Raw genomic sequence first — 24111 nt, 5'->3', positions numbered from 1 at the left:
AGAGAGAACAGAGAGAGGAAAGAGGAAGAAAAGGAGGGGAGTAGAGAAGGCGGGGCCCCTCAAGGCCCAGATTCCTGCAGAGGTGATGGCTCGCTGGGGGATACCAGGTATGTGGGTCAGAGAGAACTTACCCAGGGCCAAAAGGCTGCCCTGTGTACGAAGACCTAGGTTTAGAGCTCAGCTTGACTCCAGGAAAAAAAACGACCGGGCTTGGGGGTGGGGTGGGGCGGGGTTGAAGAGTCGCGAGGGGGGCAGAGGATGTGGGAGCCCGTGGGAGCCAGAAGCAGACAGAGTGGTAGGTCTCTACCTCGCACCCTTTTCAGGAATTTTACACCAGAGCAGCCAAGTAGTGCTGTCCAGGTTGGGAACAGGATCCAGAAAAAAGCGCTGGCTTGCAGGGCGGCAGCTGGGGGCCGGAGCATCCTCCTGGAGTCAGTGCAGGAGGGTGGGGGCCTTAGAGGGTGGAGTTCGACAACCCTTTGTCCATTAGCTGTTGGTGCAACCTCCGAGGCCTGGGTAGATGGGAGAGGTGGGAGAAGGAATGCCTGAGTTGTGGGCAAGTGGGTGGGCAGGGGTCTCAAAGGACACGAGGAATTATTTCAGGGACTAGGAAAGGGTACAGGACTTGTTATTGGGCTTGAGGGGAGACAAAGTTGTCTTGACCATCCTCAGGCGCCCCTACCCCCCAGAAGGCGGGGTCTGGAGCAAGGCTGGGCTAAGGCGCGCCCCCAGGTGCAGCCTCTGGGTTGGGCCAGGGGTGGGGTAAAGCTGGGCGAGCTGGGTTGAGCCCAGGGGAATAAGGGGAAGCACCCGGGGTCCCTAAGTCTTAGGAATTTGCAGAGGGGTGCTGTGGCTAAAGAATATTGTGAGGGCGGATTGGGGGATCCTGGGAAAGGAGAGGGGGCGACTGGGATTCGCACGAGGCTGGGCGGAGCCTCCGAGACGCTCGGGGTCTGAGTGGGGAGCCAGAGAAGGGGCGGGCGGCGGGGCCCGGGGAGGTGGCGCGGGGGGGGGGCGGGCCAGGGCCGATCGGGAGGCGGAGCCCGGAGCCGGGGGCTGCTAGCGAGCGGCTCCCACGGCTCCTTAGCTCCGGCGTCCTGGTTCGCTTCGGCGTCCGCCGCCGCCGCCACTGTCTCTTCCTCCTCCTTCGCCACCGCCGCTCGCAGCACCGCAGCCCCTCCCGCCATGGCCGCCGCCGGCGCCCGGCGCAGCCCCGGCCCCAGCTCGGGGCTCCGGGGGCGGCTGAGGCTCGGTTTCCACCCGGCGCCGCCGCCGCTGCTGCTGTTCCTGCTCCTGCTGCCGCCGCCGCCGCTTCTGGCCGGCGCCACCGCCGCCGCCTCGCGGGAGCCCGACAGCCCGTGCCGGCTCAAGACAGTCACGGTGTCCACGCTGCCTGCCCTGCGGGAGAGCGACATTGGCTGGAGCGGCACCCGCGCCGGGGCCGGGAGTGGGACCGGGGCAGGAGCCGCCGCTGCCGCCGCCGCGTCCCCGGGCTCCGCTGGCTCCGCGGGCACCGCCGCCGAGTCGCGCCTCCTGCTCTTTGTGCGTAACGAGCTGCCGGGGCGCATCGCGGTGCAGGACGACCTGGACAACACAGAGCTGCCCTTCTTCACCCTGGGTAAGGCTGGGCGCCGGCACACGCGGGGTCCCAGGGAACCGGGAGCCCCCAAGTGAAGCCAGACGGGTGGGGGCGCCCTGGGGATTCCCGCCCCGGGCTGCCCCGAGCAGGGTTGAGTGAGGGCAGCTGAGGGGCCCGGAGGGCGTACAGGTGGTTGGAATGAGTCCGGGGCAGTATCTGAGCGAGCGCGTGGCGGGAGACCGGAGGCGTGCCAAGCCTCCCGCGGTGGGGACCTGTCCGTCCGTCTCTCAGTGCAGACGTTGAGCTCTGCCGCGATCCGTCGCTGACGCCGAAACCCCAGCTGCCTGAGTGTGCTTGAGCTGGGGGCCGTGGTAGTCCCCCGCTCGGGAGCCAGGTCTGGGTCCAGCCGCCCACTGCTCCTGGGGCACGGCCAGTGGCCGCCCGCGGTCACCGCCCCCTCGCTGTCGCCTCGGAATCGTCGGCTCTGCTCTTCCGGTTCGATTTTCTCGAGAATCGGAGCGGAGTCGCTCCATGTAGAATCCCTTGGTCCGCATAAATTCGGCCTCCCGATGGGTTGGGTGACCTTGGCCAAGTCGCTTCCCCTCTCTGGGCCTCAGTTTTAGCCATCTGTGAAATGGGGCTGGGGGGGATTGAGTGATTTCCGAGCACTGGCGTTCGGAACCCAAGGTCTCCCTCCACTTTCAGATTCTCCCTCCATCCCCGTGGTCGCATTCGCCTTCCTACCCCCCTCCCGGCGGAGAGCAGGTTTGTCCTCGCAGCTCACTCACTGGGCTAATAATAATAACTTAAAGGCATGAAAAAGGAAGGGGAGAGGAAAAGGATGGGGGTGGGGGCTCAAACGTAAAAGTTAATCAGAAAGTTCGCCCGCAGCTTGCTGCCAGCTGGTTCCCAGCGCGAATCCCGGAGGAGTCGGCCCTTCCAGGTAGCTGTGGGAGGCGCAGCTGATTTCCCACCCGGGTAATTGATCGCTTAATCATCTCGGAGAGCGTTTACAAAAATGTTGTTTCCCCTTAGCTCTCCCGCGCTCACCGGTCTCTCTCTCCCCCCTCCCCTCTTGGGGGAGCGGGGTGCGATTGGTTGCCGGAGTCTGGCCAGCAGCAGCTCCAGGAAGGCGCCGCGGGCTCGCCCCAGACTCCAGACCCCGGGATCCGGCTGAGCTCCGGCACCGCGGGGGTGATGGGCCTTCGATGTCCGCGCCTTCGGGGTCCCGGCTTGAACCTCTGAGGTTAACTCCTTGCTCGCCCGAGAAGCCCCAAAGAGTAATCAAGGGACTAGACTCCTCTCTCCTGGGAGCCATAATATTTTTGATGTATTTTTGTGACGCCCCCCTCCCTCCCGCCCGCCCGCCACTTCCCTTTCGTGCTGGCCGCCTTTGGAGCTTTGAGCGAGCGCCAGGCCCTTTCCTGGTCTGAGCATGTGCCTCGGGTTTCTGGCCCCTGGGCTCTCCCCAGCTGGCTGTAACTTGAGCGTGCTGAGCTTTGTGGGGTGCTAGGCAGGAGAGCGCCTTGCAGGTTCCCAGGGGACTTTCCGCGGCGGCACGTCTCGTGTGCCACACACACACGTTCAAGCATACACACGCGTGCGCGGACACACACATACACCAAGAGCCATTCGCACGTGCACTTGTGAGCTGCCCATTTCCAAGTAAGTGGATGGGGGTGAAGATGGGGTTCCTTAGGGCGAAGAGCCAACCTTGGGCTCATGGCCAACTCCTGTGACCCCACCGCAGGGAAGGGTCCTTCCAGAGAAACGGAGGGTGTCCCTCACCACTTTCAATCCCAACCTTCTCCCTCCACCCTCGAGATCTCTCTACTCCCGGATGTCCGGAGAGGGAGGGAGTGGGGGTCCTTCTAAATGGCTGTTCAGATGAGGGGGAAAGGGGGGGCATCCTTGGGTATGGCATGACTTGGAAGCGAGGACCCCAGAGCGTTCCAGTTTCCCTAGGATGTGGAGGACCTGGTCCAGCCAGCTACAGGAGTCGCTCCAGAATTCCTGGAGCTGGCAATCTCTGCGTTTTTAAACTTTGGCTTTCAAGAGGAAATGGGTACCTGGGAGCTCAGGGCAGGCTGACTGAGGAACTGAGTGAGGAGCTGGAAGTGTCAGATCCCCAGACCTGTGCTTCAGCGTCAGTCTTCTGGTGCTCTCCACTTGGAGGCTTCCGCCTTCTCTGACGCAGGCGGCTGAGCCTCGGCGGCTGGGGACTGCCTGCTGTGGAGTGGCAGGTGCCGTCCTCCTTGGAAGCCCTGAGCCCTTTGGGGAAGCAGGTTCCTCCTCCTCCTTCCCCGCAGCCCGAGGCACTCCTACCAGGGATTTGGCTAGCGAGGTAGTCGCCAGATGGCCGAGCATAGCAGGATCTGTGTAGGGAGACGTGGGCTTTTTATTTGTGTTGTTCTTCCACTGTTTGTCTGTAAACACAGAGTGCACGATGAGCTCTGGGAGGGCCAGGCTGGCTCAAAATGAGGGCGGAGGGGGGGTACTCTGAGTCATTTATGGCCGTATCTCCCCCAGGGTCCCCAGGCAGCCCCATCCCATCATCCCATCTTCAGACCTTCTAAACATCCTTCCCTAGTGTTTGTTTCTGGAGAGTTGGGTGAGTCTTTCACTACTAGGTCACCAGTTCAAGGGATTTGGAGATGGCATGCGCCGCAGATGCACATGCAAAGTCGGTAAATGCTGAATCCTGCCAATAGCGGGGTGTGTGGAGCCACCACTAGGGGGGGATAGTGTCTACCAAAGCCCTCAGGCTATGCTTTGGGTTGTGGGTCTAGAGTTGGTGGTGGTAAAATGTCCCTGGTGTTAAGGGGCGGTGAACAAACAAATAAAAGGTAAAGTTCCCATTCTACTCCAAGTCCAGTTGGGGAAGCTCAAAATTATTTTGCACACACTGTCTACCATCCCTATTCACCAAAGTCACCGACATACCTGGCCTTCCCTCCCTCCATTGTGCCTGCCTCTCCTGTTTGAATTATCGGCTCTATAATTGGTAGTGCCCAGACTTAAAAGACTTTTCTTCAGGTCTTTTCCTCTTCATGTTTAATCTTCCCTTCATGTTCCAGCCTGCTTTATGTAGGTGGAAGTTTCCCTCAGAGGTGAAATGCCCCCCCAAGTTTCTGTGTCTGGGGCCTCTTCTTTAGAATCTAAGTCAGTGGTCCTGATAAAGTGAATTTCCTTGAAATAGATCAAGGAATAGCAAATAGTTGTTGAATCCTTACTGTGCTGCTCAGAGCTTTACTCTTGCCTTTTATTATTTACTCACATAAAATATATGAAGTGGGCACTGTTGTAATTTATTCCCATTTTACAGGTAAGGAAACATTCTTTAGAGAGGTCAGGTGCCTAGTCCGAGGTCTCACTTTGAGTAAATGCAGACCTGGGACTGGAATCTCAGCGCATCGGACACCTACATCCTTGGTAATTGCTAAACAGCCATCCTGAGCCAAACATGCACTGAGGGGCTGGTTACATTTATGTAGGGCATGGTGCAGGGTCCTGGAGAGGAAACATAACAATCATCAGCACGGCAAGAACCTTTCTCAGGGGGACTTTAGCTACATTGGTGCTGAAGTATGAGAGTGTGAGAGTGAGGCATGAGTTAAATGACCTTCAATGACCCTGCCAACGCGAAGTTCCATGACTCAGGGGATGTCAAAGGGCATCCTATGTAGTGGGGCAAGTGAGTGATGGGTATGACACGTTCTGTAACATCAGGGAGGGAGATATCTCTTTAGACTTAGAGAAAGCTGGGGACATTTCCTGGACAGGAAAAAAACAAAAGCAAAAACAAAAACTGAGTGAGGTCATGGAGGATGGGCTGGAGGAGAATTTGAATGCTCCAGTACAGCCTGGGGGCTTGGTGTTGCTTAGGACCTGGAACTCTCAGCTGGGGCCTGTTCTGACCTTGAACAAGTCATTTACCCCGGATCTTCAGTTCTTTGTGCTATAATATGAGTGGGTAGCTGAGCCCTAAAATAATCCTTTGGTGCAAAGATTCTATGAACTTGAAGTGCCCTGACCCACTCTGTAACTCTGACTAGCTGCTCTTGCTTCTCACTGTCTCCTTTCCTTTGCTGGTAACATGGGGGTGTTGGGGAGGACTGACGGAAAAGAAAGTATTTGAATGGGAGCAACTGTCCGTGCAGGGCTTCTGAGGTGAACCCGCACATCACCCAGTGTTCATCTGCCCCCAGGCAGCTCCAGAGTCTGCTTGTGGATTTAGCTTTCATGCCCACCGCTAGGGAAATGGCATCCTTCTTCCTGTGCTTGATAGTGGCCAGGCTGGACTGTTTACCATGAGCCTTGATTCTGCAGAAGGGGGAAAGGAGATAAAACTGAGTGACTACTTGTTGTCAACATCCATTACTAATTTACCTTGTCATATAAATCACACAGGTGAGGAGCGTGCTCTATATTTGGGGGAGGGTGTGTGGAGAAAGAAAAACCATCCAGTAGTATGTTTTTAAATGCATCTGCATGAGCAGATCTGGCAGTGTCCTCAAGATCTGTCCTGAAAGGATGCTGTTTGCAGGAAGCTGATTGGCCTGGGTGGAAGACGAAGATGCTCTGAAATGCCCACTTGGTCAGTCTGCAAAGATTCCTTAAAATACAGGCAAAAATGGACACCAAAAGAGAAGAGCCCCCAGAAGGGGTGAGGGACCAGGCCAGAAAGGTGGCTAGAAGCAGGGAGTTTAGCCTAAGGACAGTCCACAAGGGCTGGAGAAACTTTCTTCGAACATCAACAGGGAATGAGGCATGTGCTTTTTTTTTCTGTCTGGTTCTAAAAAATGTCCTAAAGGTGCATATACTATGGGGATGGAGTACAACATGACAGGAGGATGTGTCCCTGGGAGCTGTCCACCAGCCAAGCATTCTGACCTCTAATGATGACAGGGTCCACATGGGAGGACGTCTTCAAGCAGGGACCACACAGCTATTTGGCAGGCATTTGGGGACAGGACCAGAGGCATTGAGGCTATCTGCCCCTTTTGGTTTCTGCCTTGATTCTGAAGGTTGATGACAGTTATTAAGTGGGAGAAAAAAAAACAGATACAAACAGTATAAGCTGGGTTTTCTGTAGGGATTTCTGACCACAGAATATTCATTAAAATCAATCCCAGTGTTTTTTCCAGAATGGGTAAGAGGGAGAGATTCCGGGGTGGGTGAGAGGGCGAATTTGATGTCTTGAGACAAAGGTTACAAAATGTTATTTCCTCATTTGGGCTCCAGGTGCCTTATCAGTAAAACATTTCAGTAGCACTCAGAGTCCAAGGTCCCGTCCTGCTCTGATGGTCCAGGTTTCTGGGATATTGTAAATAAGGGTGTGTGTGTGTGTGTGTGTGTGTGTGTGTGTGTGTGTGTGTGTGTGTGTGTGTGTGTGTGTGTGTGTGTGTGTGTGTGTGTGTGTGGTGTGTGTGTGTGGTGTGTGTGTGTGTGGGTTCAGTGGTCTCTGATCTGAGTTTTTCCCCGTTTTCATTCACTTCCCTTACTCCATCCCCACCCCTTTGCCAGTTCAGGTCTGATGAACTCTAATAATTAGGGCAGAGACAGATATATTATCTGCCCTTAGAAAGTATAATTAGCCCTCCGTAGCCGTGGATCCCCAGATTCACCTAACCGTGGGCCGACTGCACTATTGCCATTTTATATAAGGGACTGGCACATCCCTGGACCTTGGAAAGCGGTGGGGTCCTGGAATCAATCTCCTGCAGATACCAAGGGACCGTTGTACTATTGTTACTGAGAGGGTGATGGGGCAGGGTGAGAGGAGGATTCGTTTTAGCTGTTAGAGAGGCCCAGGTTGGGTCAAGGCCATCCAGATTTGCTGTTTCTGGGGGTCAGGAACAATAGCTATCAAGACAGCACAGCTCTGCGAGCTTTTGTGACCCAGAGCTTGCTCCTTCTCCTGAATGGGGCCCTCAGGCTGCAAGATCATTCAATAATACTAATTTACAGCAAGTCCAACGGTAGGTTTGCCTAGGCCCCTGGCAGGCAGAGCCTCCTGCTTCTCACCTCCTTGCTTGGCTGTAAACTAGGCGTTGGCTGCCATAGGATGGTGTGAACACGTGTGCTGGGGGGAGAGAAGGACAGAGAGTGACAGTGACTTCTTTGGGTAAAGCCATGAAAACTGTGACTATGACCATCAACTCTGATGGCCTTACAGAATCACAGACTCTCAGAGCACATTGAATCTAGCCCTTCCATTTAAATGGTAACACGGGGTCCCGGACAAGGGAGGTAACCTACCTAAGGACCAGCTGTTCACACTTAAACCCAGTGATCTTGAATCCCCCTCCACACTTCTTTCCATCACACTGACTACCAACACGTGGCTCTGGGTTAAATATGTCTCAGGTCTGCAACTTGGTTGAACATCATAAGGTGCACCAAGTCTTTCCTCCTCTCCCTGCAAAACAAACAAACAAAGAAACAAAAATCTAAGGAGAAAGATATCCCTGGGGAAGTTGAATTTGTTCTCCTGCCCAAGGTATCCACCTGGTTGGCTCCAGTCTCTCCTGAGAGCCTGAGCCAATGGGTTTTGTGCTGGGGAGGAGGGAGCCTCATTGCTTTTTCACTCTAGCTGCCCTGAGGGTGAGAAGAAGCCTGCTCTTTTCCAGAAAAAGAAAGAAAGAGTCAGATTTAACCTTGAGGTGCAGCAGCATTACGGGGATGCTTTCTTTGTAGGGCTGATACTTCCCCAAGTTCTCATACTGACCAGCTAGTGGCAACAGAAGATTAACTATAGCGAGAGAGAGCTGGCTTTTCTTTCCTCCCAGCAGAGCTTGCAGTCTCTCGGCCCCAGAGAAGGCAGGCAGCGGTGCTTGGCGGGACTCGCTCTGCTCTCCTCTCACTGGCTCTTCACTGCTGTCTGCAGTTCTTTAGGACAACAGCCCCCAGGAAGACTTTTCCTTGGTTTGGAAGGGGGTCGGGTGGTGACTACCCAATGTAAGATTCAGGACTGGAAGATTTCTAGCTTCCTTATTGGCATACTGGAGCGTGCAGGCAGCCCTTCTGTGAGTCGAAAATTGACAAGGATGTTGTATGTCATAAACCATTAGGGTTTTCACCTGAGAAGGAACCCTTTCTCCATGCCCGTTGTCACGGCCCCCGGCAGGGTCAGATGTCAGCACTTCTCTCGACTACGATTTCAGCTGTCAACTCACTGGTATCTCCCTCTAGTCTTATTCTCTCTAGTCCATCGTCTGTACTTGCAGACAGAGGGAGTTCATTAAAAGCCCAAATCTGATCATGGCCATCCTCTCCTAAAGCACTTCACTGGCTCCCCATAATTCTTAGTATGAAGTTCAAGCTCCTTATTGAGCTACAAGGTCCGTGATCAGACTCTGCCCAGACTGTCCTATGCTAAGAACCCTTCTTTCTTGTTCTATAACTCTGTCCCAAAGGCCCTGGGAAAATTCCTTCTTACCTTTCAAGGCTGAATTCAACTATGAACTTACCTTTGAAGCCTTTCCTGACGTCTTGGCACTAAAGTTGGACACTCTGGGCCTTGGTACCCACTAGCGATATAAAGACTGGTGTAACAGTGGCTGGTCCCTTAGAACTACTGAGCGCCTACAACATGCTAGGCACTGCTCCAGCCACTTAAGATGTATGGAGAACAAAAGACATAGATTCCTGTGTTCAGAGAGCTCATATCCAGGAGTACGTGTATATATGCCTGTGTATGCGTGTTGGGGAGAAGATGATAAATGTAATAGATAAGAAAATTATGTGGTATGTGAGAAGGTGATAGAGTCTATTAAAAAAAAGGGCAAAAAGAAAATGAACACTATTAATGTGAGGAAATCAGTTTTAATATTAAATAGGGCCAAAGGATTGTTTATTGAGATTATAGGATTGGACCAAGACCTGAAGGCCATGAAGGCCTCACCAGGCAGATGTGTGGAAGAGTATTCCGGGCAGAGAAGGGCTCCAGCAAAGACCTGACTCCAGAGCACACCTGGATCGTTCAAGGGCCAGCAAGAAGGCCAGTATGGCCGGAGTGGAGTGAGTGGGGGGTGGACAGGACAGGACAGGATTTAGGCTTTTACCGTGAGTGCCATGGCGAGCCAGGCAGGACGTTAAGCAAAAGAGTATCCGTAACTGACTTCTGTCTCAAAGGAATTACTCAGGCTGCTCTGTAGAGGAGCAAGGATGGGAGAGGAAGGTCTGCAGGAGTCTGTTCAGGTGAGAGATGATGGTGACTTGGGGCAAAGTGAGAGCAGAACTTAATGTGTTTCTCTGTCTGTCTTGTGGTACTTGCCTAAGAGCTCCACAGGCAGAGAACATCCCTCCTTTATCTCTGAGGCTGCAGTGATTCACCCTGTGCTTGGCACATCCTAGGTGTTCAGGGCATCTTAGATGACTAGAAACAGGTTTGCCAAGTCTCATCTCAGAATCCATACTGTGCAGAACTGGAGAGGTATTGCAATTCCACTCCTCTGTTAAGGCTGAGCTGGAATGCCACCTCTTCCATGAAACCTTCCCTCTTCTGAGCTTCCACAGTTACTGCCTCTACCTTCTCCTGCCTCCTTATTATTCTGGGGTGTTTGTAGGATGAGGAATGAGACCAGTTTGATTAGAGGAGAAAGAGTTGGGATTAGGGAAGACCTTTTCTTGAGAATCATGGAAGCCAGATAAGGGATTAGCACCTTTGCATTGTGCCAGACAGAGAGGCACTGAATGTTTGGGGGGAGATGATCCATCCATGGTGTTGGGGTCATCACCTGCCATAAATGGTAAGAATTTAGGACATTTTCTGAATGAAACCCTTTTATATAAAGATGGACAAGTCAAGGGCACCGTAGCAAGTCAGTGGTGGAGCAGGAACCAGATCCAACCTTTTGACTCCTGGTCTGGTGTACATTCCTCCCACCTTAGTCCAGGCCACTGGGGGTGGGGGGAGCTGGTGTGCTGGACTTCCCCCTTCTGGTTTGGGGTAGGCTATGAAAAAAGCAGCCATTCATTGAACGTTTACTATGCCCGTGATGCGGTGCTGGCACGTTTGTTATTGCAGTTCCTTCTTTCCATAGTGCTGAAAGACGGGTCGGATTCATCCCATGTTATAGGTGAGCACGGAAGCTCAGAGGAGTTCAGAAACACACCCAAGATCACTACAGCTGAGCTGGGTCCTGTCCCAGGTGTGCCTGCTTCCAGGCTCCGTGCTCTCTCCGCCTTCCATACTGCACAGAACTAGGGGTGCCCTCGAGTTTTCACCTCTTTGACAACCTCTTGTACTTTTTATCTCTTCCTCCTCTCATTAGCAAGAAGTTGCAGACGTTTCTTATAGAGGAACTTCAGGTGTGACAGCCTCACAGGCCTGAGGGACTCAACACCTCATTTCTGGGCTGCCAGGAGCTGACTTAGCCTCTCCCCAGGCCCTGTCGCTCCTTGCTCGTTTGCCAGGAGAGCACCGGGCCTTGTCTCATCTGCTCTAGATGTCACTCGTTAGCCCTGGACTCCTTGACAAGCAGATTCCCATGCTGCCGTGGTTTCTTGATTTTCCTCCTTCCCTCCATCCTTCCTCCTTTCCCTTTCTTCTTCCCTTTCCACTTCCTTCTTCTCCCAGTGCTTAGGGAATTCCCACCTTCTGCTGGGCATACTGTTGTACTAGGGAACCTGTTACCTAGACCTTCCAGGAACTTAGAGAAGCTCTGCATTTCTTTGCTAGAAGTTGTCAAGCATCTGTTGTCTGAGATGCAGCCCCTGTTTGATTGGGTGAACTTCCTTGTCACTCCTCTCCTTCATCCTAAGTTGACTTTTGTCGCCTAGTGCTTCTTAGCAGCATTGTGCAGTTTTTATGCTCCTACCTTGAAAATGGAATTTATATTACATTATCTATACATATGGGATATATATAATAATAAATGTATATATATATATATATATATTATAATGCTGTAAAAGTCCTAATAAATAGTGTATAGTTCTCCTAGAGTATTAGAGCTGGGTAAAAGAATGCCTTTGAGATCCAGCCCAACTCTCTCATTTACCTAGCAAAAAGAAGTACATTTGTGGGCTTCCCTGGTGGCGCAGTTGTTGAGAGTCCGCCTGCCGATGCAGGGGGCACGGGTTCGTGCCCCGGTCCGGGAAGATCCCACATGCCGCGGAGAAACTGGGCTCCGTGAGCCATGGCTGCTGAGCCTGCGCGTCCAGAGCCTGTGCTCCGCAAGGGGAGAGGCCACAACAGTGAGAGGCCCACGTACAGCAAAAGGAGTACATTTGCAAGGTCCCACAGCTAAGCCATGGCAAAATCCAGTCTGTAGCCCAGCTCCTCTGACTGGTGTGCTGGCTCTGAAGACCCAAAGCCCTGGGATAGAATCCCGGCTGCACTACTTCCTAACTGTAGACCTCTGTATGCCCATGAAGAAAGTGGAGGTAACACAGCAATCCCTTCTCTGGATTGCTGCGATCATTATTTTTGGAGAGTCCTCCATCTTCAGCTGTCGTCAGTGTCCAACACTGTGCTCAATTTTTACTTACACTAAAGCCATGTGATCCTTACGGAGATAGTGTGTGCAGAGCACCTAGCACAGCATCTGGCACCATTTGTGCTCCGTGCCTCTTAGCCACCTGGAATCCTTGTTATGGAAGGAGGTGGAGGTATGAATAACTAATGCATGCAAATTCCCTTTCCCTCCCCGCTCTTTCCACTCCAGCCTGCTGGCTTTGGCCTCTGCCCTCCCTCCCTCTCTCCCCACCAGGAGGAGAAAAAGGATGAAATTGACCATTGATCTCTGCTCTCTCTCCAAGAGCAGGGGGAAGCTGTTGGGGGGGGGGGGTGCTCCTAGGGGGCTCCCGGGTTGTCTGAGGACAGTTTGGCCAGAGAAACTCGGAGAGGCTGAGTCTCAGGCAGGCGGGTCTTGGGGGAGGCAATCGGGGCAGAACCCTCTCCCTTCTGGTGGCTGCCTGCTGACAAAGCCTTGCTGTCAGGCACCTGGGAAGTCACGAATGGCTTTGCAAGCAGCCGCAAAGGGAAGGAACATTTCCATTAGCAGAATCAGCAGTAAAGAGATTTCCAGTCACAGTCATAGCTGCATTTGGGGGAATCATTTCGGTGGTGGCTGTGGGCTGAGGAGGGAAGGAGGCAGGGCGGCAACGAGAGGCATGGAGACGTCTGTCTCCTTGCAGGAGCTGAGAGCTCCAATGAGAACCAGGTACCAGATGCCTAGGGACTCTTGGGGAGCTGGGTGGGTCCTTGGACAAACATTCTGGACCACCAACTTCCATCCAAATGGACAGAACCCCCTTCTCAGGAGTCCCCTTGGGAGGCTGCAGGCTTGTTCTCTGCCACCTTTGTTCTGATTACCTGCGTTACTCTTTTCAAGACTTCACAGCCAGCAGCAACTTCCTAGGCTCCTGGGATTTGTCACTGGGAAAGGTCCCAGATTATTTAGCCCGGTTTTTCCCAAAGTTAGCGACTCCTCAGAATCACCTTAGAGGCCAGGTTTTCCCTTCCAGATCAGTGGAAGCACCTGGGAGGGGCCTGGGTATCTGTACTTTAAGAAGTATACCAAATCCTTGGTGTGTCCCTGGACACCCTGGGTATCTCTTCGGTCTCACCTCCTGACATTCCCCGTGGCACTTGGGGCTCTGGCTTCACTGATTACTGGCAGATCTCTGGGGGGAACCAGGCACATTCCCCCTACCTGAGTCCTGAATAGAAACACTGTTTTCTCTGCTCATAATGCTTTTCTGGTCTCTCATTCACCTGGCCGTCTCCTAGCCTTAGCTCAGCTATTACCTCTTCTGAGGAACCTTCCTTTCTCCTCCAAGGCTACCCCCCTAGTAGGATTGGCATATCTTGTGAACAAAAAATAAATGCAAAAAATAAAATGCCGGATGCCCAGTTGAATTTCAGACAATGAATACTTGCTTAGTATAACTATGTCCCATATGTCCCATGCAATATTTGGGATGTAGTTATGCTAAAAATGACTCTCTGATTATCAGGAATGCAAATTTAGCTGGACAGCCAGTATTTTTTCTGGCAACCTGCAGGGACCCTGTTTCTCTCTCTGCTGTCAGGAATCATATTACCAATGTGTGATTTGTCCCCCAAACCTGCTCTCCCCACATCCCTTCCATCTCAGGAAACCAGACTACCGTTCAACCAGTTATTCAAGCAAAAGAATCATCTTTGATATCTCCCTTCCTTTGCCTCTCTCATTCTTTCAGTCAACCAGCCTTGTTGGTTTTACTTCTAAAATGACTGTCAAAATTCTTCACTTCTCATGATGTCCTACTGCCATCACCTTTGTCCAAGCTCACTTGGGCTGTTACCTCAGTCTCCTAACTGGTCTTCCTGCTGCCTCTCCATCCTCCTTATCCTTTCCTTATATTTTTTGATATATAGCACACGGGCCAAATCCAGCTTGCTGCCTGCTTTTGCGTGGCCTGTAAGTCTATTTTCTTGTTTAAATACTTGAAAAAATCAAAGACAATCATATTTCGTGATATGCGACAATTATATGAAATTCAAATATCAGTGTCCATAAATAAAAAAAGATTTATTGGAACACAGTCACACTCATACCCTTGTGTATGTATTGTCTGTGGTTGCCTTTGCTTTACAACAGCGGAGTTGAGTATTAGCAACAATGAGTATCCGGCCTACCAAGCTTAATATATTTCCTAATTGTTCCTTTACAGAACAAGTTTGCCAGCCCTGCTGTATACAGTAACAGAGTGATCTTTTTCAAAAATCAAATTGGATCTTGCCACTCTCTTGTTTAAAGCCTTTAAATGTTTCTTATTGCTCTTAAGATAAAATCTTAATTCCTTTTCACAGTCTAGAAACTTTAAAAAATTTTGCCTTCTTTTCTGGGTTCATATTTCCTTTTCTCATAGAACTCAAGTCACCTCCTCCAAGAAGTCTTCCCTGACCAAAGCCTTCCCTGGTACACCGTCCCCCTCATAGCTTTCTATCCCGTTTATTTAAAAAAAACCCAAAAAACCCAAAAAACTTTATCTGGCAGCTCCTTGGTGGTAGGGAATGTGTCTTGTTCATTGTTTTTGCTCCTCTCAACTATATAATGCATTACACAGCACAGAGTAGGTGCTGAGTAGATGTTTCCTGACCAGATGAATGACACATGGGCAGCGGTAGGGGTGGTGGTTTGTGAACACCATCTTACAAGGTAGCGGCCTCATTGGGTTGTTCTGTTGCTTATCAGGAGATTGCTATCAGGATTCCAAGAGCTAAAGTTTGCAGAGCAGGTAGACCAGTGCCCACCACTCAGCAAATGCCATCTAGGTGTCTGTTAAATAAACAGACCTATACTTTAATCCCTAGGACACATCCCCTCCCCACTTTATTTGCAGTTGGAGCATGTTTAGGGCAATTCACAGGAAGTCCTGTGAGTAAAGACCTCATGGAGCCAGGGGGCAGGGTCATCTGGTGGCTGGAACTAGGAGCCAGGGGTCATGGGGTTTGGTCCCAGTTCTGCTGGTGTCTGTGGTCAAGTCCCTTCCACTTTCTGGGCTTCCTACCGTTTCTCATGTGATGAGATTAAAACAAGTGATATTTGAGGTTCTTCTCAGCCCCCGCAGCTCAGCAGGAGCCCAGGAGGGAAAGAAAGATTCCCTTTAGGAGCTTCTGAGTCTGGAAGCTCAGCTGCAGCAGGAGAAAGCTGACTCCCTCCCTTCCTTCCTCCATCTCTGCATCCTTTCTCGGGCGTCTGAAGATCAAACCCTCAGCTCTGAACCCAGGTGCAACTCAAATTTTTAAGCCCAGTCTCACACTAATTTGTTCAGGCACCTTCTTCAATTACTTTCTCTCTAGCCTTCCCCAGGGAGGGAGACTGGAAGAAGCTGACAGCCCAAAGTAACCAATTACCTGTCTGCCAATAGCAGGACTCCTACCGTCCCTCCCTCCCTCCCTTCTTTTCTTTCTCCACTTTATTCTCCTGGCCTGTAAACCATCTCCAAACTGCAGAACCCTCCAGGGAATGGCCCCAGTTCACCTGCTCCCAGCTGGGGAAGAGAAGGCAACCCCTCCCCCAAGAGAGACAACAGGTGGGAAGGCTGGTGGCTGAGAAGGGGCAGCTGCGGATCTTGGAAAGCCAAGCAGGTTTTGCAAGCCTGCTAAATACCAAACTGTGCTAGACTGAGAGGCAAGTGCTTTGGGCTCTAGCCCTCTTTCTGCCATCTACTTGCTGTGGCCTCAAATAAATGACAGTTCCTCTTTGGGCCTCAGATAAGATTAAGTGAATATTGTCAGAGCCATCTTTCCTTCAGGTAGGTGGGGAAGATTGGCCTGCATAAGATACTCCATGAGAGAGGAGGAACCTTCCAGTCCTGTCCACTACTGGAATCGCAGGTGTCTAGAGCTGTGCCTGTCACATAGTAGGCACTCAGTAACTATTAGTTGAATGAAGGAATGAATAAATGGAAAATGTGTGTGTTCAGACATTACTAATGAACTTAATCACAGCTTCAGATGCCTCATCAGTCACTAGGATCAACTGGGGTTTGCATGGGTGATGAATTCTGTTCACGTTCCCTAGACTCAACCAGTTCACCCAAAACCTGTGGTTCACCTTAAGTTCCCCTTGCTTGGAGCTAAGCCCCTTCAGTCATTATTCAGTCGTTCTTCCATCCCAGACATTGTGCTGAGTACCTTGGGGGCACAGAAATGCAGGGAGTTCAAACTATTAGGATAATAACACTTGAACTTTATGATTAAAAAAAAAAACAAACCTCCCTTTCATGGGTATTTTTAGCATCTCCATATTACTGATGAAGATGTGGCCATTCAAAGAGATCAAGTCAATTGCACAAGGTCACATAGTAAATGGGATTAGCTGTATTTATTTTTTAAAAGGAATCTTTGTATCACTCTCACAAATGGAACACCAGAATAACTTGCTATAAATGGAAGGTAGCCTGTAAAAGTTAGCGTAGTGTCCACGTGCCGTCTAAACTCATCTCTCATACCACAGTTTGGGAAACATGGATTTAACCCAACTGCTGAGATAAAGATATTCATTTAAAATTTAAATTTTGCCCACTTAATTGTGAGATTTCCCTTAACGTGTACATTTAAATAATATCTTTCCTGCCTCATAACTCCTACCCGTATTTTAAGATCCAGCTTGAATGTGCCTTTGCTACTTCCAAGATGACTTCCCTGGCTCCCCCGAGAACAGTTATCTCGCAAGCACTTTGTATATTCACTGCAGTCCGTGTTTTCATGAAAATATGGTGATTGTTTAATTGTCTGTCTCTCTTGCTAGCCTTGTAAGCTTCCTGAGTTAAACATCATGTCTCTTTAATATCTGTAACTCCAGCAATGAGTGCATACATACTTAGTAAATTTTTAACCTTAATTTTAGGTTTCAACAAAAGGAATGCAAGCTTGTTGTAGTAACAAATTCAGGCAATTCAGGAATATTATACGGGAAAAGGTGAAAGTCTCTCCCCCGCCCAATCTCATTCCCCAGAAGTGATCATGATGAAGAGCTTGCTGGGATCCTAGTGAAATGTAGAGTAAGTATGTGCCTGACCAGCCACCTTTGGTGATGGGACAGAGAGGAAGTGACTTGTCCGAGGTCATCCGGAACCATCTTTTGTTAGGGCATTGGTTTTTCAAACTGGGTTCCATGATAGATCTGGGGAGGATGAGTCGCTCTGGGCTCCAGCTAAAGAGACACTCCAATGTTAAGCCAGCTCCGGGTCCCAGCATCTACTTGCATACTTGCAGACTCCTTCCAGACCACAGGCAGGGAGTCCTCTTCTTGACTGACCCTATGTGAATGTGTATATATACACACACACACACACACACACACACACACACACGCACACACATAATGTGTGTTTATATATGTATATATACAAATGTGTGTATGTATATACACACACACACATATATATACACGTATGTGTGTACATACATATAGATACATATGAGAGATAGAGAATAGGATAATGATTCTCCTCTCTGCAGAACTAAAAGAAGAAACTGAAGCCAGCAGGGGAGGAGCCAGAAAGGAAACAATGATCACAAGTCTGGGGTGGGTGTCTCTTTCTGGCACAGTATTTGACATGATGGGTAAAGCAGTTCTTCTTTAAATTATTTTCCCACTTGAGTGGGGAGACAGACTATTCAGGAGAGGGCTACCTGGGCTTAGGTTGAGTTGCTTCCTTTAGAAGCCCTCATTTGTGAAGCCATGTAGATTGGCAGCTGGTCATTTAATAGAAGAAGCCTATTAAAGCAAGGAATCATAAAAAAAATAATAATGCACATTAAACGTTTCCTTTTTAACTTAAAATTCGTAAATGTGTATACGTTTGCCAGTGATTTGATGTAGGCCCAGGGCCTCTTCTTCGAGTCTGGGTCAACTGATTGGAGTTCCATGTCATCTTTCTTGTATAAGCCATGCTCGTAATATTCCGAATATGATCTCCAATGTTGGTCTCATTAAAGGGGACTGAGAACTTAAAGATGTTTGCCAAGTAATTCTTCTAGAGTTTGATGATTCCTTTCTAAATCTTTATAGTTGTCACACCTGACCTAACTCAACAGCAATGTTTAAGTGACTTTATTTTTATCGTAAGATCAGCTCAGTCCTCCTAGAAGCCACTTTCTTTTGATGCTCATAAATTTTTAATCTGCACAACATTTCATTAAATTTTAGAGTTATGAGAAACACAACAGGCATAAACAGGTTTGGGAAACTGGCTCTGTAAAAACGCATCTGGCGGTAAGTGCAGAGAAGCCTAGCTGAAAGCTTTTTAAAAAAATTAATTAATTTTTGGCTGAGTTCGGTTTTTGTTGATGTGTGCGGGCTTTCTCTAGTTGCGGCGAGCAGGGGCTACTCTTCATTGCGGTGCGCAGGCTTCTCATTGTGGTGGCTTCTCTTGTCGCAGAGCACGGGCCCTAGGCGTGCGGGCCTCAGTAGTCGAGGCTCACGGGCTCTAGAGCGCAGGCTCAGTAGTTGTGGCGCACGGGCTTAGCTGCTCTGCGGCATGTGGGATCTTCCTGGACCAGGGCTCAAACCTGTGTCCCCTGCACTGGCAGGCAGATTCTTAACCGCTGTGCCACCAGGGAAGCCCACTGAAAACTTTTGAAATTTATACATGTTTCAGGTTGACAGAGGCATTAATGTCACAGAAATTTTAGCGGTTGAGCCATTAGATAGCATTTTGCCCCAAACCCTTATTTAAAGAAGAAGAAAAGGGGACCCACTTGCACTTTTCGGGGGGAATGTAAATCTTTGCAGCCACTATGGGAAAAGGCATGGAAGTTCCTCAGAAAATTAAAAATAGAACTACTGTATGATCCAGCAATTTCACTTTTGGCTCTTTATCTGAAGAAAATGAAAAACAGTAATTTGAAAAGGTATATGCACTCCTATGTTGATTGCAGCATTATTTACAAGAGCTGAGATATGAAAGCAACCTAGGTGTCCATCTCAGGATGAATGGATAAAGAGGATGTGGTTTATACATATAATAGAATATTATTCAGCCGTAAGAAAGAAGGAAATCCTTTCATTTGCAACAATGTTGGATGGACCTCCAGGGCATTATGCTAAGTGAAATAAGTCAGACAGAAAAAGACAGATAGTGTATGATATCACTGATATGTGGAATCTAAAAACGCCAAACTCACAGAAACAGAGACTAGCATGGTGGTTCCTGGGGGGTGGGAGAAATGGGGAGATGTTGGTCGAAGAGTACGAATTTCCAGTTATAAGATGAATACATTCTGGGGATCTAATGTACAGCATGGTGGCCACAGTTCACAATACTGTATTATGTTCTTGAAAGTTGCTAAGAGAGTAGCTCTTAAATGTTCTCACCACAAAAACAAAATGGTAATTTTGTGACGAGATGAAGGTGTTAGCAAGTGCTCTGGTGGTAATCTTTTGCAATATATAGTTGTATCAAATCAACACATTGTATAGCTTAAACTTACACAGTGTTATGTGTCAGTTGTATCTCAGTAAAACTAGAAACTTTTTTTTTTTTTAAAGATGGGAAAACTGAACCCCAGACCTGTGTCAGGAACTCAGGTCAATTAGACTCTTGGAGTTCATGGCCCCCCCTGGGACTCCACAGCAATTGTCATGATGCCCCCTTCCTTTTGGGTGGCCTCTTAAAGGAGGCACCCCAACACTTCCGTTTTACGGATGAGGAAACTGTGGTTCAAATACTGAAGTGACCTAGCATGGGATGCAGAGCGAGATGGAGCTGCAGTTCAATTCCCAGATCAGGCCAACTTCCTGCATGCCATGCCAAATATCCCTGTGCTCAAGGGTAGTTTTTCAATATCTTTTAAAATAATTAGGTCTTATCAACTATTTTTTTTCCACCTATGACCACACCTTATCTTTCCTTCCCTTCAGGAGGGAATGCGAACAGGGATTCCACTTCAAGTCCCTTTGTCCTCACCCCAGATCTTTCTATAAAGGCACAGCTTTTCAGGGGATCTTTGTGCATCCCTGAGCCCACAGTGCAGGCCATCCAGATTCAGAACTCTCAGGCCTATCCAGACCAGCCGTCTCATTGCACAGAGGGAGACCCAGGGCCAGAGGAGGCCAGTACCTTACTAACGTCAAGGGGCTGGGGCTGCTTCTGAGTGCAGACCCCAGTCCCTTCACCTTCACTGGGCTGCCTGCATGGCCCTGGGCCTCCCAGCGTGCCTACCTGCTGGGGAGGGTTGGTCAGGTAACGAGAGGGCAGTGTGTGTGCGTGCAGGCTGCCAGGAGTTTCCGTGCTTTATGAGGTGCACAGTATAATTCAGTATAAAAAACCATTTTGGGGATGTCTTGCCCCATAAAATCTCCTCTAGCAGGAATGGCTGGAAATTTGTTTTGACTTCCCTAGCACATGTTTTTTTAAAAATACCTTCTCCATCTCATTTTTCTCTTTGCTTCCTTTTTTCCACCCAGTTCTCTTTGGATGATATGCCCGTAGTGCCTTATGAGGGGACACGGTGGGGATGACACTGGGGGAAGGGACCCTGCAGTATAGGTTAATGGGCTGGCAAATCGTTGTGAAAAAGCTCACCTTTCTTGAATGATTCTTCCTCTGCAAAGACTGTGGCTCAGGGCATGACTTCAGGGAACTGCCTTCAAGAATTATAAGCAGACTTCTGGATGTCATTCTTTTTTTTTTTTTTTTTTAATTTATTTATTTTAAACATTTTTGGCTGTGTTGGGTCTTAGTTGCTGCGCACGGGCTTTTCTCTAGTTGCGGCGAGCGGGGGCTACTCTTTGTTGTGATGCGTGGGCTTCTCATTGGGTGGCTTCTCACGTTGCTGAGCACAGGTTCTAGGTGCGCGGGCTTCAGAGTTGTGGTACGTGGACTTCAGTAGTTGTGGCTCGCAGGCTCTAGAATGCAGGCTTAGTAGTTGTGGCACACGGGCTTAGTTGCTCCGTGGCATGTGGAATCTTCCCGGAGCAGGGCTCGAACCTGTGTCCCCTGCATTGGCAGGCGGATTCTTAACCACTGCGCCACCAGGGAAGCCCCTAGATGTCATTCTTATTTGGGGCAAAATAAGGCTTCCGTACAACCCTCTCTCTTGTAATCCAATAGCAGCTACTCCTCCCTCATTTCCCACCTTCTTCATGTCACATCATCTCTTTCCCAGTCTCTTGCAATACTGCTTCAGTTTCTTCCTTTGAGTAGATACTTCATATGCTGCCTGAAGGCTCATTCCCATAGGTCATTTCTCCCTCACTTAGAATCCTCAGTGGCTCCCTACTGTGTACAGGATTAACAGCAATCTCCTTGGCATCTGAGCTCTCCACCTAAGGACCAAACCCACCTTAATTATCCTTCTCTCTCACCATTCCTCTGCCTACACTTCAGATAAACTGGCTTTTCTTTTATTGCTCTCAGAAAACAAGCTCTACTAAAGTCACATTTCAGCGACTTGACTCAGGCTGGTCCTCTACCATGGATGGCCTGCTTCTCCTCCATTTCTGTTGGTGGAACCCTATCTACCCTTCTTAAACTGCTTTCTTTATGGAAACTTCCATCCTTATTCTTTCCTCCTGTTTCCTCCCTCCCCTAATTCAGATTGAATAACTTTATTCAGAAACGTTTTTTGGTATCTCTTAGGCCACCCACCTCACTTATAATGAAACGTTTATGTCCGTGTCTTATCCTCTGCCTGCGTAGTACAGTACAGACGTCACTAGCCGCATGTGGCTATTGAACACTTGAAATGTGGCTGAAGGACTCAATTTTAAATTTTACTTAACGGTAATTAGTTTGCATTTAAGTATTGATGATAGCTGCATGTGGGTAGTGGCTACCCTCTTGAATAGCACAGATATAGAACATGCCCACCATTGCAGAAAATTCTGTTGGACAGAACTGCTTATGAGGTCTTTGAGGACAGGCATGGAGCCTTGTCTCTTCTGTACCCTGTTCCTAGTACAGGGCCTGTTATTGAATGAGTGTCAATAAATGTTGGTAGAACTGACATTCGGGCAAGACTGTGTAAGCACTGACCCCAAAGAGGTTCGGTTTTTAAAAATAATTAATTAATTAATTAATTGGCTGTGTTGGGTCTTCATCGCTGCACGCGGGCTTTCTCTAGTTGTGGTGAGCAGGGACTACTCTTCGTTGCGGTACGTGGGCTTCTCATTGCGGTGGCTTCTCTTGTTGCGGAGCACGGGCTCTAGTCATGCGGGCTTCAGTAGTTGTGGCTCGCAGGCTCAGTAGTTGTGGCTCGGGGGCTCTAGAGTGCAGGTTCAGCAGTTGTGGCGCATGGGCTTAGTTGATCCACGGCATGTGGGATCTTCCTGGACCAGGGCTCGAACCTGTGTCCCCTGCATTGGCAGGATTCTTAACCACCGCGCCACCAGGGAAGTCCCAAGATTCAGTTTTAAAGAAGGAAATTCACGGAAATTTACTTAAGACCAAGGTTTGTTAATAAAAGTATTGCTTTGTAGGCTTTGCAAAGCCTGATACATCTTATAGTCTGGGATGTCTTAGGTTAATCCATTAATGACACTTACTGGTAGGAATTCCGGGTCCTTGATGGGTCATTTCTCAGCCGTGCCTTTTCTTCCCATCTTAATCCCCTCCCTCCCTTCCCAGAGCAGGTCCGTCCCATAGCTGGGACTTAGAAAGAGCAGTCCCAGGAGTTCTCATTTCCTGGGAGACAGGTGTGGACAGACCTGTCTGACACGAATGCTCAGGTTTGCGCTTCCATTGTTGCTTCATGGAAGATTTACGAGTGTTTCTTCGAGAGAGAATTCCTGAAAACTCTGCCCTGTGACTGATGGGATGAGAATGGGATACAAGGGTCTCTCCCCTTTTTTCTCCTGCCCCATCCTTTTTCCTTCTTCTCTTTTCCTCCTAAGTTTCTCTTCATGCCCACTTTCTCTTTTCTCTCTTTAACCTCTTCTCTTCTCTCTTCTTTGTCTTTCTCTCCTTTTTTCTCTTTACAGCTCTTAATGTCTCTTTCCTTTTTTCTCCCTACCGTGCTGTGTGTGTGTGTGTGTCTTCCTCCTTGTATCTCCATGCCTCCCTTAACCTTTCTGTCTGCTCCCCATAGCCTTGAGTTCTCGTAAGAATTCCTGAGCACAAGTCGCTCCTGTCTGCCTACCCTGATCAAGCCTCTTGTTGACCAGCATGGAGCCATGCACAGCTCAGAACTGGCTACCTCTGGTCTTCACCTCTGGCCCAGAATGGTATTTGGAGTGAAGGAGACCAGAGGTGCGGGGGTATTGCAGGGTGCAGGTCTACCTTGCTTCTAGTGTCAGGGCCTCCCTCCTCCTCACAGGGCTGCCTCCTTGCCTGGCCCTGTTGTCAGATGTGATTCCAAATGTCCTGAATGGGTTTAGAGGCCTCGATGACTATGGTCCATATTGGACACATTTGACTGTGACCTTGATTTTCAGTGTGAGGTGAGTTTTTGAGAGCAGCTGGTACAAAGCATCTGAGTGTCTTAAAATTTCTGTTTTGCTAAATATTCAAAGCTCTTGTTCTGCAACTCTGGTGGGCTCCTTTTTCTCAACCCCCTCTGCTGCTCTAGCACTATTCATCAGCTGTCTTTTCCCTCAAGGCATTAGAAACATCTGTTGGAGAGTTTCAGAAGAAAAGTTGCAAGAATGATAAACCTTTTTTTTTTTTTTTTTTTTTGCGGTACGCGGGCCTCTCACTGTTGCGGCCTCTCCCGTTGCGGAGCACAGGCTCCGGACGCGCAGGCTCAGCGGCCATGGCTCATGGGCCCAGCCGCTCTGCGGCATGTGGGATCTTCCCGGACCGGGGCACGAACCCATGTCCCCTGCATTGGCAGGCGGACATTCAACCACTGCGCCACCAGGGAAGCCCCTGATAAACCTTCTTAAGATATCATTTCTTCTGAAATGTCAACCCTTGGCTGTAACTGACAACAAAAGGCATCTGAGCCAAGTTACCTTATCCCCCAAATATCATGTGCCCTTTTGAGATTGACCTTAAGGGCATATGCTCAATTATGAAACTTGCAAGAGTTTCTTAACTTTAAAATAGCAGTTGGTCCTGAGTCAACAGGATTTCTTGTTCCAAAA

At 49.4% G+C, this 24111-nt stretch overlaps 1 protein-coding gene across 1 annotated transcript in view; it reads left to right on the top strand.

The window, feature by feature from the left end:
* The first annotated feature begins 625 nt into the window (after nucleotides 1–625).
* The window catches only part of ASTN2 (astrotactin 2), a 986509-nt gene continuing 963023 nt past the window's right edge, over nucleotides 626–24111 (top strand). Inside the window, exon 1 of the mRNA XM_033858475.2 lies at nucleotides 626–1618. Coding sequence (XP_033714366.2) covers nucleotides 1186–1618 — 433 coding nt within the window. The 5' untranslated portion in view covers nucleotides 626–1185. The remainder of the gene's footprint in view (nucleotides 1619–24111) is intronic.

This window comes from Tursiops truncatus, chromosome 6, assembly GCF_011762595.2.
Source record: "Tursiops truncatus isolate mTurTru1 chromosome 6, mTurTru1.mat.Y, whole genome shotgun sequence".
NCBI lineage: Eukaryota > Metazoa > Chordata > Mammalia > Artiodactyla > Delphinidae > Tursiops > Tursiops truncatus.
This window is presented reverse-complemented; position numbering and strand designations above follow the sequence as displayed.